At 43.4% G+C, this 18,331-nt stretch overlaps 1 protein-coding gene across 4 annotated transcripts in view; it reads left to right on the top strand.

Moving 5' to 3' along the window:
• The window catches only part of ST3GAL3 (ST3 beta-galactoside alpha-2,3-sialyltransferase 3), a 182,812-nt gene that overhangs the window by 101,686 nt on the left and 62,795 nt on the right, over positions 1–18,331 (top strand). For all 4 annotated transcript variants that reach the window (XM_040627405.1, XM_008699323.2, XM_008699322.2 and 1 more), the window contains one exon: positions 5,984–6,076. In XM_040627405.1, the coding sequence (XP_040483339.1) occupies positions 5,984–6,076 (93 nt within the window). The remainder of the gene's footprint in view (positions 1–5,983; positions 6,077–18,331) is intronic.

Genomic DNA, 18,331 nt, shown 5'->3' with positions numbered 1-18,331 from the left:
GTCATGTTCCAGACACAGATCTCTAGTAATTGGAGAAATGCGTCCTCATCAGCAAAGTTAGGATAGCGTTGAGGAAGCAGGGGTGGGGCCAGACCCGGGCCGAGGGTTCTCACCTGTGTTCATGCAAGTCCTCCGACGATGATACTGGCGGAGAAATGCATCCTCATCAGCAAAGTTAGAGAGGATAGCGTTGAGGAAGCAGGGGTGGGGCCAGACCCGGGCCGAGGGTTCTCACCTGTGTTCATGCAAGTCCTCCGACGATGATACTGGCGAGCTCTGACTAAATTGCTATACTGGCTTGAAAGGACACTAGTACTTATTTGCTGCTGCTTGTCAAGCAGCATGCCAGGTGTTACCTACACGGTCTTGTTCCGTTGTCACGACCAGTTCCTGAACTCTACAGCAGTGAGCTAGGGGCCGAGTGAAGGAGGAGACATAGTAGGGGGCTGATCTGATTTCACTCCTCTCTGAGACGGTTCTAGAAATTAGATCATTGCTCACAAGATGCCCATCACTGGACTGTAGAGGCCTAGGAAGAACCCTCACAGTCCCATCTCCATTTCCCCCAGCCATCATGACCTCTCCCCCACACTTTCTGCTAATTAACGTTCCAACTGGTCAAGGTAACCAGTTGTGTTCACTCTAACAAACATTTTGTTGGGTGCTTGTGTACTCAGGGCCGTACCTGGTACTCTCTGCTCTGCACCATGCTCATTGTTCATGGCCTAGGAGAGAAGGATCAGTTATATGGACAGTTACTCTTCAGTGTAACCGGTGGTAGGCCGTAACCAGGGCCTAGCCGTCACTGTGCTCCTAATCCCTGGCCAGTGTCCAGCACACACAACAACAAGGCTGTTACAGTCAGCATGTATTTTTTTTAAAGGTTTTATTTATTTATGTATTTATTTGAGAGATAGAGCATAAGCAGGGGGAACAGCAGAGGCAGAGGGTGAAGCAGACTCCCTCCTGAGCAAGGAGCCCGATGTGGGACTCGATCCCAGGACCCCAGGATCATGACCTGAGCCGAAGGCAGATGCTTAACCGGCTGAGCCACCCAGGTGTCCCACAATCGGCATGTATTGAGAGGAAACTAAGTGCCAGCCATTGTACTAAACACTTTATTCTCTCTCTTTTTTAAAAAAATTAGTAATTATAGCAATTTTATTCAAAATCATCAAAAACTGGAAGGAGCCAAGATATCTGTCAAGGTGAATGGATACACAAAGTGGGGGCATCCATACAATTAAATAATGTTCAGTGATGAAAACAGATGAACTATTAAGCTACACAAGGACCTGGATGCAATTTATTTTTGTTGTTGTTTTTTTGTTTTTGTGTTTATTTGTCATGTCTCTTTTTTTAAAGTTTTTATTTTTATTTATTTATTTACTTATTCTTTTTTAAAGATTTTATTTATTTATTTAACAGAGAGAGGCAGCGAGAGAGGGAACACAAGCAAGGGGGGGTGTGAGAGGGAGAAGCAGACTCCCCGCTGAGCAGGGAACCCGATGTAGGGCTCGATCCCAGGACCCTGGGATCATGACCTGAGCCGAAGGCAGACGCTCAACAGCTGAGCCACCCAGGCGCCCCTTAAGTTTTTATTTTAATTCCAGTTACTTAAAAGCACTTTATTCTCACCCTAACCCTTGGTACAATTGTGTATCATCCCAGTTTTTAAAGATGTGGAAATGAAGGCACAGAGCAATTCAGTAACATGCCCAAAGTCACACAGCGAGGAAGGGGTGGAGCCCAGACATAAGTCCAAGCAGAGTGACCCTTTCACCTCTAAATGTTTGTTGAGTGAATGCGGGAATGAATGAATGAGAGGGAGGCAGGGGAGGGGGTGGGAGAGAAAGAGCGTGGAAACAAGTGAGCAAGCTAAGGTGAAAGCCTGCTGGGGGAAATGGGGCCCGCAGGCAGGTGGGCTGGTTCTGCTGTGGAGGGGAATGGTGTGTTGCAAAGTGAATAGACAGTCCCTGGCCAGGGTGGGGCGGGGCCGGCAGAGGAAGGCCAGCCCTCCTACTTTTGTATTAGGTCCTTCCCCCTGCTCCCGCCCCCCCCCCACCACCTCCTCAAGGACATTGTCCTACAGCCGTCCTATCTCTGCCATATCAGGAGTTTCCCTCTTATTCCAACCAACTTACAAACGTGCTAAACTGAAAAACAAAACAAAACACAACGACAACAAAAACAAAAACCAATGTGCTAAACTGTCTCCTAACCTCAGAAACATCTCTCCCTGCTTCCTCCCTTCAGCTGTTGCCCCATTTCTCTCTCTCCCCTTATAGCAAAAACAGTAGTCTCTATTCCATGACCCCACTTCTGTTTTCTCTTAAACCCAGTGAAATCAGCATTTCACCCCCACCCTCCAGTGAATCAGCTCTTGTCAAGGTCAGGAGTAACCTCCATGTCACCAAAGCCAGCTGTCAAGCCTGTGGCCACCGATTGCCAGCCCTTCCACTGCGTTCAATGCAGGTGGTTCCTCTGTCCTTCTTGAGACACGTCCTGGCCTTTGGCAACGGAACGATCACTCCCTCTCTCCAGATTAGTGTTCTGTCTCATGGACTGCGCCTTCCAGCCTCTCACAGCCTCCACACCTCTCAAACATTGATCCCTAAAGGCACCGTCCCACTGGGCGTCACTCGGTGACGCTCCCCTATGACAGAATCCAAACTCTGGCGAAGCGTTCAAAGCCTGCATGATCTGGATGCCTGCCTCTGCCACCTCATCTTTCACACATAACATCCATGCAGTGCTCTGGAGGACAGCCAGCCCCTCCACGTGCGCTTTCTCACCACATCCTCCCAAGAGCCTGGGAATTGAGTGGTTCCCATTTGCAGATGAGAAGCTGAGAATCAGATTTTCCATCACTTGCCCAAGGTCACACAACTTGCCAGTGTCCTCTGTGAAAGTCTCTCATTCCAGATTGTATGCTCTTCCCATTTGCAACCTTTGCTTGGCCTGATCCTTCAGCTCCTTGCTCCTGGGTGAAGCAGGGGAGTGGAAGCTTGGTTCCCACTCCTGGGTTCTAGTCTGTCCGCCTGGATTTCCTCTTGAGTGCAGTGGTTCACACCCTTCACCCCAGGGGCTTAGTAGTCACGTTTGCAGGACAATGGGTGCTCTTACTGGTTGAAATGCTAAATCTCCCAAAATGAAAGGCCAGCTGGAGACTATGAGAAGAACAAGGGCTGAATGATTTGATCAGACATCTGTGGGGGCCTCCTGGCATTTGGAGTGTGAGTGCCTTAGAGAAACTAACTATTCTGGCCTGAGGGAGTTGGCGACTGTTAATCTCGGTGGTTTTGACCGCTAACTGCCCCAGAGGTCCCAGCCTGCTGTATGACTCAGAATCCCCAACACTCCCCCTATTCTTCTCTCCCTGGGGTAGTCAGGAGGCCATTGCTAAGGCATTTTAATTTGGTAATAACTTGACCTGGCCCACTGTCCTCGGGGCTGTATGTTTTAGAAGTTCCTGTTGCCTTCTAAGAGGGGGTTTGATTGAGAGCTGCTCATCCTCGACATCTGGCTACCTTGGCCTTATCATGGGAAGAGCCTTCCCCGTGCTCCAGCTGGCCAGTGCCCCCTCTTCTCCACGACAGATTCCCTGAGTCCACGGACCTTGGGCTGCCCATGGCCCTTATTCCTGAAGCACCTCGCCAGAGGTGACGGTGTAAACCAGAAAGGAAACGCGTGACCCAGGGTTCGTCTGTTGTTGTGTATACATTTCTTTGGGGCATTGCGTTAGAGGGTCAACTGCCATCCATCTTTCATCTTCAATGTGAAACTTTCTGGAATCCAGAAAGAACACAGGAACCCATGGTTACAAGGCAGGCACACAGATAGTGGAGGGGTTGGGAGGCGCGAATATGAGGGACTCATGACACCTCACTACTTGTGTACACACTATAAAAGAGCGGTGTGAGGCCCTCTTGACCCTCTGGTCTACCCCTGTCCGCCAGCACTGACCACTTTCGAGCTATCCGCGGACTCGGGGCTTCCCTCTGTGACGGTGCTTCCCATGGGCCGCACTGGTGGTAGCACCATGTTAAGAGCTCCTGCACTGCTGTCTGCCACTTTCCTAGTCCTAGGATCTTGGATAAATCTATCTTTCTGAGCTCATGTGTAAATTAATAACTAAGAGCACCTGCTCACATGGCTGTTGAAGAACTGAAAAAAATCTGTATTTCAGTCACTGTGCCTCCCGCAAGGTCATCAATTGTACTGAAGTTTACATTTTGTTTTGGAAGTACAGTTGTTTACATAAGAAAACACTGTACGTAAATTCTCTTGTTAAACCTTTGACTTTCTTTTGCCTACCAAATAAAGCCTCAACTCTGGCTTAGCACGGGGCATTTGCATCTGCATTTCTGCTTTTACATTTCATTGGTAGGAAAGGCTAAAAAAAAAAAAAAGTAGATTTCTGGAAGAAATTGCACATGGGTACAGATGAGTTCGTCTAAATTCAGTGAGCAGTTACTCTGTGCCAGGCCCTGGGCTAGGCCCACAGGGGCACACGAGTGAATCACACATGACACACGATAGACGGTGGCATCATCGTTCCTGGCTCTCCAGTCCGGGCGCCAGCCCCCTTCCCCCCAGACCTGCCCCACCCAGTTCCCGCAGAAGGCAGCCCCGAGGGGAGACTTACGCGGGGCCCCAGCACAGTCGAGCAGCTGGGCATCGCGTGTTGGCAGCGGGCCCAGGGGTGGAGGCGGGGGAGGTTGGGCCTGGGAACTGGCAGCCCGCCAGGGCTCCCTCAGGTGCCCCAGCAGGCAGGGCCTCCAGCCTCACAGTCACTGTGTCCTGTTCTTCCTCTGCGGTTTTCTCTGGGCTGCACTGGCAAGAGTTTTTGGTGGCAGGGCAGTGACTCCAGCCCCACATGGAACACATGAGGACATTGAAGCCCAAAGATGTGAAGGGATTTGACTGTAGTCACTGCCACAAAACCAGAGCTAGGACACACAAGTCTTCTGAAAAAAATATTCCGCAAATATTCCCCAAACACTCTGACTTGTAGGCTCCCGAGATTGTCTTGTTTTCAGTACAAGTGCAGTGAGACTGTATCAGTGTGATTTTGTTCCTTCAGAAAATTATAGGCGTCTTCTGTGGGCCCATCTCTTCACAAGGGACTGGGGATGCAGGGTTAAATCAGACTCCGGCCTTGGGAATTCACAGTATAATGAGGGAGACATACTACCAACAATTACAGTACAGTGTGGCGAGTGCCTCTGGGGGTAAGCATGTAATGTGGGTGGCAGGGGGACGGACTATGGGGCCCAGGGGAGGCACCTAGCCCAACCCGAGGGTCAGGGAATTACTCCCAGTGATGTTGAGACCTGAAAGTTGTGAAGGTGGAGAGGGACACAGGACATAGGACATAGCCAGGTGGAGAGGGACGAGGAAGAACATTCTAGGCAGAGAGAATAGGAGAGCCGGAGAGCGTCTCCAACTGAACACCTAATCATTACACCAATAGCCCCAACATATATTTGACTTCAGGACACTGAGAGTGGTTCCCACTGGCTGGGTCATAGTTTGTCTGTGTGGAGAGAATAGAGGCCGGCGTGGGTGGCGTGTAGGGCCCCACAATAAAGCTTGAAAGGGCAGTGCCTGTGACTGTCAAAGCCTGGGCAGCTCTCTCCCTAGGTTTCCAGGCTCCACTTGCCCAGTCTCGGAGCCTGGATAGAGTTCCTGTTTTCCTTGGTATTGAGCTTGCTGCAAAGAATCTGTGTAAAACCCAGTGAGTTCCTTTTATGAAATTCTATCAGAGGGGCCTTGCTAATTTATCTACCTATTATTCCTTTAGGGCTTTGGTTTGGGATCCCCCCCCCCCGAAGCCTTGGTGTAGAAAAGGGGCTGAAAGGCTGATTGTAGAGAATGAAGCTTTATTCAAGGTTTAAAAAACCCTGCAGCTCTTCAAGAACTAATACCCCACTGATTGCTCAGTGCCTGGCAAGCTGTGACTTTCCTTCTCTTCCCATAGGCCTGCTGAGTTAGCCACCAAGTATGCAAACTTTTCAGAGGGAGCTTGCAAGCCCGGCTATGCTTCAGCCCTGATGACTGCCATCTTTCCCCGGTAAGTGCTCCTCTTTCTTCCCGCGGCCCAGACAGCCTGGTCAGGAGTCAGAAACCCAATGCTGCACAAGTGATATGCTACAGAATGCAAGATTCTGTTCTAACTTACCCTCTGTGTCCTTGAGTCTGTGGGTGCCTGGAAAAGACTTGTTTTGGGTGGTTCCTATCCCAGTCCCACTGTATGCCCTTGCTATACCTTACCCCTGCACTGCCTCTGGGAGCTTACACCTGCGAGTACAGCCTGTCTCTGGAGGGGAGGGAGTGGGTCGAACCGACGTGGTTGCTCCTTGGAAGCCGGGTACCCAAAGGCAGCCAGACAAGGCTACACAGCACAGAAGCTCTGAGCCCTGGTATCAAAACTGCATGGCTTCAGGGAAGCATATCCAAATAAAGTAGGGAACAAAGAGGAGTTTCAGAGGCTGCCCGTTCCAGCACCTTCTCTCTTTGTCCATTTTGCATTCTTCAGTTCCTGATTTCCTGATACCAAGCTTGCTGAAAGAAACTGTGCCAAACCCCGGGAGTTCCTTTTACCACTGCTCAGGGGCCTTGCTCACATATCTGCCTTTTCTTCTCGAGTTTTCTTTCCACGAAGCCCTAGTGTAGAGACGGTCATGACATGCTTGGGTGGACTTTGTCCATAGTCTGCAGTGTAGTGAGACTATCACGGTCATTCTGCTCCTTCAGAAAGTTCTCGGAGTGTCGCACTTAGAGTGGCTGGAGGAAAGGCTGCCCAGGACGCTCTGGGAGTCGGGCTGTAACACTTGCAGCACAGGAGTCCTGGAGGGGGCCTCTTGCGGTGGGGTCTGTTCCCTGGGGAAATGGCTTGCATCCCATCCCTGAGCAGGCTGAGGTTAGGGCACCCAACGTGCTCGCAGAGGAATGCTGAGAAACAGCTTGCCTGAAAGTAAATCCAGAATATTTAGTTTTTATGCTTCTTTCCTTTTTTTTTTTTTTTTTAAGATTTTATTTATTTGATGAAGAGAGAGAGAGAGCGCACGCGTGCATGAGCGGGGGCGGGGGGGGGTGCAGAGGGAAAAGGACAAGCAGACTCCCCGCTGAGCAGGGAGCCCAATTCAGGGACTCCATCCGAGGACCCAGAGATCATGACCTGAGCCAAAGGCAGAGACTTAACTGACTGAGCCACCCAGGTGCCCCTCTCCTTTTCGTTTTCTGATGTGAGTGATCCAAGCTTAGCTCCTTGTCTAAAACAGGGGCTGGCTCTGCTGGCGGAATATCTGGTGTCCAGATGGAGATCTCTGCCTTCTGACTTCATTACAAATAATTTTCTTCCCCCAGCTATTTATTGAGCACCTCTAAAGTGTCTGGTGCGATGTTCCATATTCTTACACATGTTTTCTTAGATTTACTTGACTCAGTCCCCAGGACCAGACACCTGTGAGTTTTCCTTGACCTGGATATAGGTGTGGTTTGTCTTTTTTTTTTTTTTTTTTGTCCTTTTTCTAATTGAAAGTAATATAAGCATATGGTTAAAGAAATAACAATGAAAATGTGCAAAAGGGTATGTACTCCCATTCCAGATCCCTGCCCCAGAGACAGCCAGTAGTACTACAAAAAGAAACATCACGTATTTATTGTTTTGTGTCTTGCTTTTTGCTCCTAACAATATATGTTAGAGATTATCCTCTTGACAGCATATATGGTAATCTTATTTAATGATTGCGTAACATTTGATTGCATGGATATATCGTAATTTTTTAAAAAGTAAGATTTGTTGAAGTTTAATTTACATCCAGTAAAATTGCCTTTTTGGTGTAGTTATAGGGGTTTTCATTAATGCATACCTTTGAGCAACCACCACAACAGTCCAATAGAACATTTCCACCATCAGCCCCGGAAAGTTCCCTTGTGCTGCTTTGTAGGTAACCCCTCCCCAGACCCCAAGCCCCTGACAACCACTGATCAGTTTTCTCTTCCTGTAGTAGTTCCAGAATGTTTTATTAATGGAATCAAACAGTGGGAAGCCTTTTGAGTGTGCCTCTTTCATTCGGTATAATGCATTTCAGATTCATACAAGTAATGTGGTGTCAGCTGTTCCTTTTCATTGCTGAATGGTATTCTGTTGTATGGACATAACATAGTGTGTTTACTCAGTAGTCGAAAGACATTTGGGTAAATTCTAGTTTGGGGCGATTATAATGAAACCCACTATAAACATTTGTGTACAGGATGTATGTTTAACTCTATAGGGGATTGCCAAACTGTTTTCCAAATTGACTGTACTGTTTTGCTTTCCTGCCATCAGTGTATAAGAGTTCCAGTTGCTCTACCTCTCTGCCATCGGTGTTTTTAATTGAAGCTATTCTAATTTATAGTGATATCTCACTGTGGTTTTAATTTGCATTTTACTAATGACTAATGATATTCAGTTTCATTTTCATGTGCCTATTTGGCATTCTTTTGTCTTTGAGGAGTTGTCCAAATCTCTTACCGTTTTTTAAATTGGTTGTCTTCTTATTGAATTGTAAGAAAACTTTACATATTATGGATAGAAGATCTCTGTCAGGTGATTTGCAAGTATTTTCTTCCAGTCTGTGGCTTGTCTTTTCATTCTCTTAATAATGTCTTCTACAGATATTATTTTAATCAAGTTTTAATCATGATGAAATCCAGTTTATAAATTTTTTCTTTTATGGATTTTGTTTTTGGTATTTTGTCTAAGAAATATTACCCTAATCCAAAGTCAAAAATCCAAGGTCTTTTCCTATGTTTTCTTCTAGAATTTTTATAGATTTAGCTCTTACATTTAAGTCTATGACCCATACAAGTTAATTTTTGTATGTAGTTTTGGATATGTACGTTCAGTTGTTCCAGAACCATTTGTTGAAAACTAGTCTGTCTTCATTGAATTATGTTGGTATATTTGTTGAGAATCAGCTAAACATATACGTGTGGGTCTCTTTCTGGAATCCTTGTTCTAGTCCATTGATGTTTGTGTCTATCCTTGCACCAGCATCACGCTAATACCATAAGTAGATAATCATGTCTTCTGTTAATAAAGACAGTTTCACTTCTTCCTTTTCAAACTGGATGCCTCTTTTTTCTTTTTCTGGCTCATTGTAATGGCTAGACTCTTCAGTACAGTGTTGACTAGATGAGGTGAGAGGAATATACTTGCCTTGTTTCCAGTCTCAGGGGGAAAGCAGTTAGTCTTTCACCGTTACGGTGTTAGCTGTAGGTTTTTCATAGATACTCTCTTTGGATAGAGGGAGTTCTCTTCTATTTCTGGTTTGTTGAGATTGTTTATAATGAATAGTGTTAAATTTTGTCAAATGCTTCTTTTTCTGTACCTTTTGACATGATTGTATGGCTTTTCTTCTTTAGTCTGTTAATATGGCAAATCACAGTGATTTTTTTTCATTGATTGAGTTTAGAATGTTAAACCAACCTTTTATTACTGGAATAAGCTTCATTTGACTCTAACATATTGTTCTTTTTATATATTGCTGGGTTCAATTTACTAATGTTTTATTAAGGATTTTTGTTTGTCTGTTCATGTGAAATATTGGTCTGTAGTTTTCTTGTAATGTCTTTAGTTTTGGCATCAGGGTAATGCTGACACCATAGAACGAGTGAGAAAATATTCCTTCATCTGCAATGTCCTGAAAGTTTTGTGTAGAACTGATAGTAATTTTCTTTAAATGATTGATAGAATTTACCAGCAAAGATATCTAGGGCTACCTAGGTTTCGTATGGAGAAAATCCCTTTGGGGAGCCCGGGTGGCTTAGTCAGTTGAGCTTCCCACTCTTGTTTCCACTCAGATCATGATCTCATGTATCGTGAGAGCGAGCCCTGTGTGGGGCTCCGCACTCAGCAGGGAGTCTGCTTGAGATTCTCTCCCTCTCCCTCTGTCCCTCCTCCCACTCATGCTGTCTCTCTCTCTCTCAAATAAATAAATAAATCTTAAAAAAAAAAAAAGGCAGTCCTTCGTGGGAAGGTTTTTTAAATTAAGAATTACATTTCTAAGTAGAAAAAAGAATTTCATTTCTTTAATAGATCTAGAGCTTTCCTATTTCTTTTTTTTTTTTTTAAAGATTTTATTTATTTATTCAACAGAGATAGAGACAGCCAGCGAGAGAGGGAACACAAGCAGGGGGAGTGGGAGAGGAAGAAGCAGGCTCATAGCAGAGGAGCCTGATGTGGGGCTCGATCCCACAATGCCGGGATCACGCCCTGAGCCGAAGGCAGACGCTTAACCGCTGTGCCACCCAGGCGCCCCTAGAGCTTTCCTATTTCTATTCAGGTTTTCCTATTTCTTCTTTGGTAATTTGTGCCTGACAGGGAATTTGTAGATTTCATCTAAGTTGTTAAATATATTGGCATAATATGTCTGACATTGGTAATTTATGTATTTTCTCTTTTTTTCCTAGTCTTTCTGGTTAGAGGTTTATCATTTTTATTGATCTTCTCACAGAACTAGCTTTTGTTTTCATTGATTTTTCTTTTGTGGTATTTTTTTTTTACTATAATCATTGTTTTCTGCTCTTATCTTTATTATTTCCTACCTTACACTTATTTGGGGTTTAATTTGTTCTTTGTTTCTTGAGATAGAAGATTAGACCACTGATTTGATTCCTTGTTTCCTTGATTTCATGTAATTTCCCTCTATAAACTATATCCGCTGGGGGGCCTGGGTAGCTCAGTCGATTAAACATCTGTCTTTGGCTCAGGTTATGATCTCAGGGTCCTGGGATGGAGCCCCACATCGGGCTTCCTGCTCAGCAGAGAGTCTGCTTGTCTCTCTCCCTATGCCCTCCCCCCCCCAGCTTGTGCTCTTTCTCCTCTCAAATGAATAAACAAAATCTTAAAAAAAAAACAAAAAACAAAAAAACCGTATCAGCTACATCCCACAAATTTTGATATTGTATTCCTGTTTTCATTAAGTTAAAGATATTTTCTAACTTCACTTGTGATTTCTACTTCGACCCATGGGTTCTTTTGAAAGGTTTTGCTTAATTTCCAAATATTTGAGGATGTTCCAAATATCTTTGTGTTGCAGATATCTGGTTTATATTTGTTGTGATCAGAGAATATTTTTTGTATGATTTTAATACTTTTAAGTTCATTGAGACCTGAGTTGTGGGATAAAATGTGGTCCATTTTGGTGAATATTCTGTGTGCACTTGAAATTTTTCTGCTGTTATTGGGTATTCTATGAATGGCAATCAGATTAGGTTGGTTGATAGTGTGTTTCAAGTCTCTTATATCCTTCCTGATTTCCCATCAGTTATTGACAGAGGGGTGTTGAAGTCTCTATTTATTAGTTTTTGCCATATTTTGAAGCTGTGCCATTTAGTGTATGTACATCTAGGATTGTTATACTCCCTTGCTGTGAACAGATTCCTTCAAGATTTTGAAATGTCCCCTTTTCCCTGGTGTAATAATCCTTGTTCTGAAATCTTCCTTATTTGATTTATGTAACCACTCCAGCCTTTTTAGAGTTAGCTTCATTGTGGTTTATGTGTTCCCATACTTTAACTTGTGTGTGTTGTGGGGGGAAGCATATGTTTGTGTTTACCCTTGAGCCTCAGAGAAGTTGGGTCCCAGGGCTGGTTCACTCAGGGCTGATCTTTTTATGTTGAACTATCTGTGTCTTTATAATTAAAGTGGTTTCTTGTAGACAGCACACAGTTGAGTCTTACTTTTTTATCTAATCTGGCAATGTCTGCCTTTTATTGCAGTGCTTATACCATTTACATTTAATGTAATCATCAATATGGTTCAGTTTAAATATACTATCTTAGTATTCATTTTCCAGTTTTTTTTTTCTTTCTTTTTCTGCCCCCTATTGGACAATGGAATGTGTTTTATGGCTTCATTTTACCTACACTATTGGCTTAGTAGCTATGCCTCTTTGTTTTATGTTTTTCATGATTGTTCTAGAGTTTACAATCTATGTCTTTAATTTATAATCTACTACCATATAATATTATATGACTTCACTTAGAGTTTAAGAACCTTACAACAGTATAGTTCCATTACCCCTCCCATCCTTTGTGCTATTTTTGTCATACATTTTATGTCTGTGTATTATAAATCCACATATCGTTGTTCTTATTTATTTTTGTTTTGAACAGTCAGTTATTTAAAGTGATTTAGAAATGAACTGGAAAAGGCAACTTGCAGAGTGGGAGAAGATATTTACAAATCATATATCTGATGTGGAGTTACATTTAGAATATATAAAGAACTACAATTCAACAACAAAACAACTGATTAAAAAATGGGCAAAGGAATTGAATAGATATTTTTCCAAAGAAGATATACAAAGGGCCCAAGCAACACCTGGAAAACTGTCCAATATCTCTAAGCATTAGGAAATGCGAAGCAAAACCACAATGAGCTATCATCTTATCCCCATTAGTATGGTTGCTATCAAAAAAGAAAGAGAGAGAGAAAAAGAGAAAATAACAAGTGTTGACAAGGATGTAGAGAAATTGGAACCCTTGTACCCTGTTGGCCAGAATATTAAATGTTGTAGCCACTATGGGAACAGTATGATAATTCCTCAAAAAAAATTGAAAATGGAATGACTATGTGACCCAGCAATTCCATCTCTGGGTATGTACTCAAAAGAAATGAAAGCAGGGTCTCAAACTGATATTTGTACACCCACGTTCATAGCAGCGTTATTTTACAATAGCCAAAGCGATCCACGTGTCTATCAGGAGATGGAAGGCTAAACAAAATGTGGTATATTCATACAATGGAACATTATTCAGCCTTAAAAAAGAAGAAAATTTTAGTATGCTCCAACATGTGTGAGCCTTGAGGATATTATGCTAAGTGAAATAAGCCAGTCATAGAAAGAAAAATACATTTGATTCCACTTATGTGAGGTACATAGAGTAGTCAAATTCATAGAAAACAGAATCGTGGTTGCCAAGGGTTTAAGGGAAGGGAAATGGAAAGTTGTTGTTTAATGGATATAGAGTTTCAGTTTTGCAAGACGAAAAGAGTTCTGGAGATTGGTTGCACAATGTGTATGTATTACTTTAATACTACTGAATTGTACACTTAAAAATGTTTAAGATGGGGGGCACCTGGCTGGCTCAGTTGGTGGAGCATGTGACTCTTGATCTTGGGGTCATGAGTTTGAGCCCGATGTTGGGCATAGAGCTTACTTTAAACAAATGTTTAAGATGGGGGCACCAGGGTGGCTTAGTCTGTTAAGCGTCCAACTCTTGATTTTGGCTCAGGTCATGATCTCAGGGTCCTGAGATCGAGCCCTGCATCAGGCTCTGTGCTCAGAGGGGAGGCTGCTTGAGGATTCGGTCTTTTCCTCTCCTTCTGTCCCTCCCCCTGCTTGCGTGTGCACACACACACACACACACACTCTCTTTCTCTTTCTCAAATAAGTCCTTAAAAAAAAAGTTTAAGACGGTAAAGTTTATGTTATGTGTATTTTACCACAATTTAATTTAAAAAAAATTTTTAAAGATTTCGTTTTTAAGTAATCTCTACACCTAACATGGGGCTTGAACTCACAACTCTGATACCAAGGATCAGTTGCATGCTCTACCAACTGAGCCAGCCAGGTGCCCCCAATTTTTTTTTTTTTTAATTTTTAATGAGAGGGAAGTTTATTGTAGTTATCCACAAACTTATTTTTACTCTTGGTCTTTCTTCCTTTGTATAGATACATATTTCCATATGGTTTCCCTTTCCTTCTGCCCGAAGAACTTCTGTAATGATTCTTATGAGTCAGATTTGATGGTAATGCAGTCTTTCAACTTTGGTTTCTCTGATAAAGTCTTTTACATTAAGTTTTGAAAGTTTTTTTGGGGGGAGGGGGCTGGGTATACAATTCTAGGTTGACGGTTTCACACACACACCAAGTACTTCAAAGTTATAACTTCATTTTCTTTCGGCTTACATAGTTTCCGATGAAAGTCTCTGTCATTCTTATCTTGTTTTACCTCATATGTAATGTCTTTATCTTCCTCTGGCTGCTTTTTGAGATTTTTCTTTTTGTCACTGATTTTTAGCAATTTGATGATGATACGCCTTATTGTGGTTTTCTTTAATTTAGTTTGGGATTTTTTTTAGCTCCTTGGACCTATGCATTCATAGTTGCAAAATCAAATTTGGACTTTTTCCTGTCCATATTTTTTTCGAATATTTTTTCTACCCCACCTCTCTTCCCAGGATTCTAGGGAATCCCACAGGCCACTGATGCTCTTCACCTCCCCCCCCCCCCGCCCCGCAATCTTGTTTCTCTCTGTGCCTCACTTTGGATAGTTGACATTGCTGTGTTTTCACAGCCACTGAGTTTTCTTTTGTAGTGTCCAGTCAGCTGTTTATCCCACCTGGAATATTTTCATTTCGGATATTGAGTTTTTAATCTCTCAAGTTCCATTTAGGTCTTCTTATATCTTCCGTTTCATCCCTTGTGATGCTCACGTGTTCCTCTACCCTCTTGAACACGTGGAATATATTTACAATAGCTGTTTTCACATCTGTGTCTGCTAATTCCATCATCTCTGTCATTTCTGGGATGGTTTCTATTGATGATTTCTCTCCTGGTTATGGCCCATATTTTTTGGCTCTGTGTATTCCTGCCTGGTAATTTTTTATTAGATTCCAGATATTACAAAGTTTACATTGTTCTGGGCTAGATATTGTCGTATTCTTTTAAAGAGTGCTAGATTTTGCTTGGGCGTGTGGTTGAGTTACTTGGAATCAGTTGCAGCCCTTTGAGGCTTGCTTTTAACACTGTTAGTGCAGGTTGTGAGCAGTCTTTTGTCTTGGGCTGATTTATCCTCATTTTTAATGTGGTACCATTCTGAGGACTCGACCCCATGCCTTGTGCTTTATGACGTATTTCCACTCTGGCTGATTTATTTCCACTCAGGTTTGTGTGAATACTAACAATTGCCAGCCCTGTATGAGCATCAGGAATTGTTTGGTCTACTGCTTGCTGGTGGTCTTTCTCAGCCTCAGAGTTTCCTCAGAGAAGTGCTTGGCCAAAGATCTGAGGGGACCCCTTTGTAGATCTCTAGAGCTTTCTCTGCAGCTCTGTCCTTTATACTGGTCTTCTCCACAAATTCTAGCCTCTTTGGTCTTCTGAATTGTGATCTGCTTTCTCAACTCAGAAAGATCAGTGGGCTCTCTTTGGGTTCCTCATCCCTATACTGGTCTGAAATCTGTTTTGTTTTGTTTTGTTTTTTTCACGTATTTGGACTTGTTTTCTCGTTGTTTAAGGTAAGAGGTTAAATCCCATCCCTGTTATTCCATTATGGCTAGAAACAGAAGTCCCTTCTTCTGTTTTACGTGGCATTCCACTGTACAGATGCACGGTAGTTTAATTAGGTAATTCCCTACTGATGGACATTTAGGCAATTTCTAATCTTTACTGTTACAAATATTATTACATCATTGAATAACCTTTTCTGTACATCATTTCCTACACATGTAAGATCACCTAGAATAAAGAAAAATACTTCCGGATCACAATTACAGGCATTTGCAACTTTGAGAGTTACTGGCAAATTGCCCTCAGTAAACACTTTTTGGATTTATATCCGCACATAGTAGTTGGTGACGGTGCCTTCCTCTATGCTTTCTTCCAGTCCTTTTATAACTTTATTATTTATATTTGAATTATTAATCCATCGGGGTTTTTCTTGTTGTTTTGTGTTGTGTTTTGTATTGTTTTGGTATTAGGAGTGATCCCTGGTGTTGTAACTTCGGTCTGTTTATTCTTTTTCCTTGTGGGTAGCTAGCACTTCTTGATATTTTGACCAACTCTACTAAATAAAATCAGGATTTTGATCTCTATAGCATCAACATTTTTTTTAAATTTATTTAAGATAGAGAGTGAGAGAGAGAGCACAAGCAGGAGACAGAGGGAGAGGGGGAAGCAGGCTCCCCACTGAGTAGGGAGCCCAACATGGGGCCTGATCCCGTACCCTGGGGTCATGACCTCACCCGAAGGCAGACGCTTAACCAACTGAGCCACCCAGGCGCCCCTAGAGCATCAACATTTTGACACAGGAGGTCTTAATGCAGTTTTGATGTGGTAGTTTTGACACAGTCTAATAAAAATAAACCATTAAATCTTTATCTTTTTTTTTTTTTTTTAACCAAGTGCTTTGTGAAACATATATTCTTACTCTCTTCCTAAGCCTCGCTCCTCCCGGAGCCCACCCAGTCACTGACTCCCACCCCCGGGTACATACGGGGGAGCAGACGGTGGAAATGGAAGGGACGCCGATGTGCCGGCCTGTTCTGCCTACAGAGCCCTGCTTCTCAGGGAAGCCAGCCTGTTCCCTCGTAACCCTTTGTGCTATCTGCTGGGAAGTCTTCCTTTCCCTGCCTGGAGATATCTGCTAATGAGAGAGACAGGGAAGAGGGGGCATAAGGCCCAAAGGAACTGAGATGTATGGAACACCTGCTCTGCTCTGAGCATTGCTGGTCTCATGGAAGGGGAAGTCTTCTCTGACCTCCTCCACCCCTCTGCACACACCCAGTTACTCTTTGCTCAGTCTGTGCCACTGCAGTGTCGCCCACATAGCTCTGTCATTGTACCTTTGGTTATTTCTTGGTATTTCTTCTCCCCTGGCAGACTGAATTGTCAGCACAGAGACATGGTCTTGTTCATGGCTGCCAACACTTAGCAGAGCCTTTAGCACTTAGTAGTAGGCACTTAATATTTGTTTTATGAATGGATATTAATTTCTGCCCTCAGGAAATGGAGAGACCGAGGGTGTGAGGGATGTTGATAAAATGCTCTTTTAATGGAAAGAGTGAAGAGAATGATTATTTTGATGTAGAAGAATTATTTTGACATATACTAGTACATGAAAGATTGGAAAGAGATGAGATGTGGAGACAGAAAGTTCTCACAGCTTTCTCACTTAACATACTGTGTGGATCTTGGAAAAGTCTGAGTATTACTTATGTCATTAAGTCAAGAGAATGAAATGAGATGATGTATCTTAGGGCTATAAATGTTGATCATTCCAGAGAATTATAACGTTAGACACTTACTAAGTGAATTCTGTTTTCTCAGTGACTTTTATCACGATCAACTAAGTTTTTTTCAGGAAGGAATAAAGATCCCAGAATAGATCATGATATACATTTAAAATGTAGATTTTAGGGGCAGGGTGGGGAATGTACGTTTTTAAAGCAAAAAGTATAACTGATGAAACCTTAATTGATATACCCCATTTTCCTGGCAATCCTTTCCTACATACGTTTGAGTCACCTTTTGTGCTTTGGTAAAAGATTTTTTTTTTTTTTTAGTTTTTAAAATTATTTTTGGTGGGGGAGGAGCAGGGGGAGAGGGAGAGAAAGGATTTTAAGCAGGCTCCACACCCAGCACGGAGCCTGGTTTGGGGCTCAATCTCATGACCCTGTGATCATGACCTGAGCCGAAATCAAGAGTCAGACACTTAACTGACTGAGCCACCCAGGCACCCCTTGGCGAAAGATTTAATATCATGTCTTTTAGGTGGTGGCCAGTGGAGCCACTCAGCATGGGGAGCAAGCATAGCATCTAGAGGCTGAGTCTGGAGCAAACAGTTTCAGCAGAAAGCAGAAACCAAGTCCAGGCCGTGGCCTTGCCCCAGAGCAGGACCAGCAGCCGCAATGATAGCTAACACCTGCCTCTTGATGTATCAGGTCCTCTGCTGAGATCTTTTCCTGTTTTAATCCTCCCAACAATCTTACGAGGTGGGCGTTGTCATTAATCCAGTTTTAAGTATGGGAAGACGGGGGTGGAGAGAATCGATCAGTTTGCTTAAGGTCGTGAACCTAGGAAGTGATGAAGCCAAGTTTCGAACCCAAGCACTCTGACCGCAGAGCCCACTAGCTTACCTGCCACATGCTGCTTCCTCTCCTAGCTGCTGTGTCATGGACAGGTTGGCTAGTGGCCTAAGTACAGAGGTCTACCAGATGTCTGGTGGTGGCTGATGAGGTACTGATGTAGAAATTGCCCTCTCGCCCAACTCTGCAGAGGAAAACCTCACTTCTCTTGAGATCCACTTTGCTCTAGAAAGGCCGAGGTGCTTGGTGTCTGTCTGTGCTTTTCATACCATTAAGCAGTTATGGCCATGGTCCAAGCTGGCTGAATTCCTGGGAGTGTAGGGATGGCCTTTGAAACCTTGCTGAGCTTTCTTAGGCAGGGAGTCTGGAATAATGACAGGGTCCCAACTGCGTGTTTTGGGACCCTTGTGTGAGAAGATACAGGAGGCCTATTGCACTGACTTCAGGGATTTTGAAAGCTTGTGG

The sequence above is a fragment of the Ursus maritimus genome, unplaced genomic scaffold, assembly GCF_017311325.1.
Source record: "Ursus maritimus isolate PB19 unplaced genomic scaffold, ASM1731132v1 scaffold_12, whole genome shotgun sequence".
NCBI classification, from domain to species: Eukaryota; Metazoa; Chordata; class Mammalia; order Carnivora; family Ursidae; genus Ursus; species Ursus maritimus.
The sequence above is the reverse complement of the archived record's forward strand: the minus strand, read 5'-3'. Positions and strand labels throughout refer to the sequence as shown.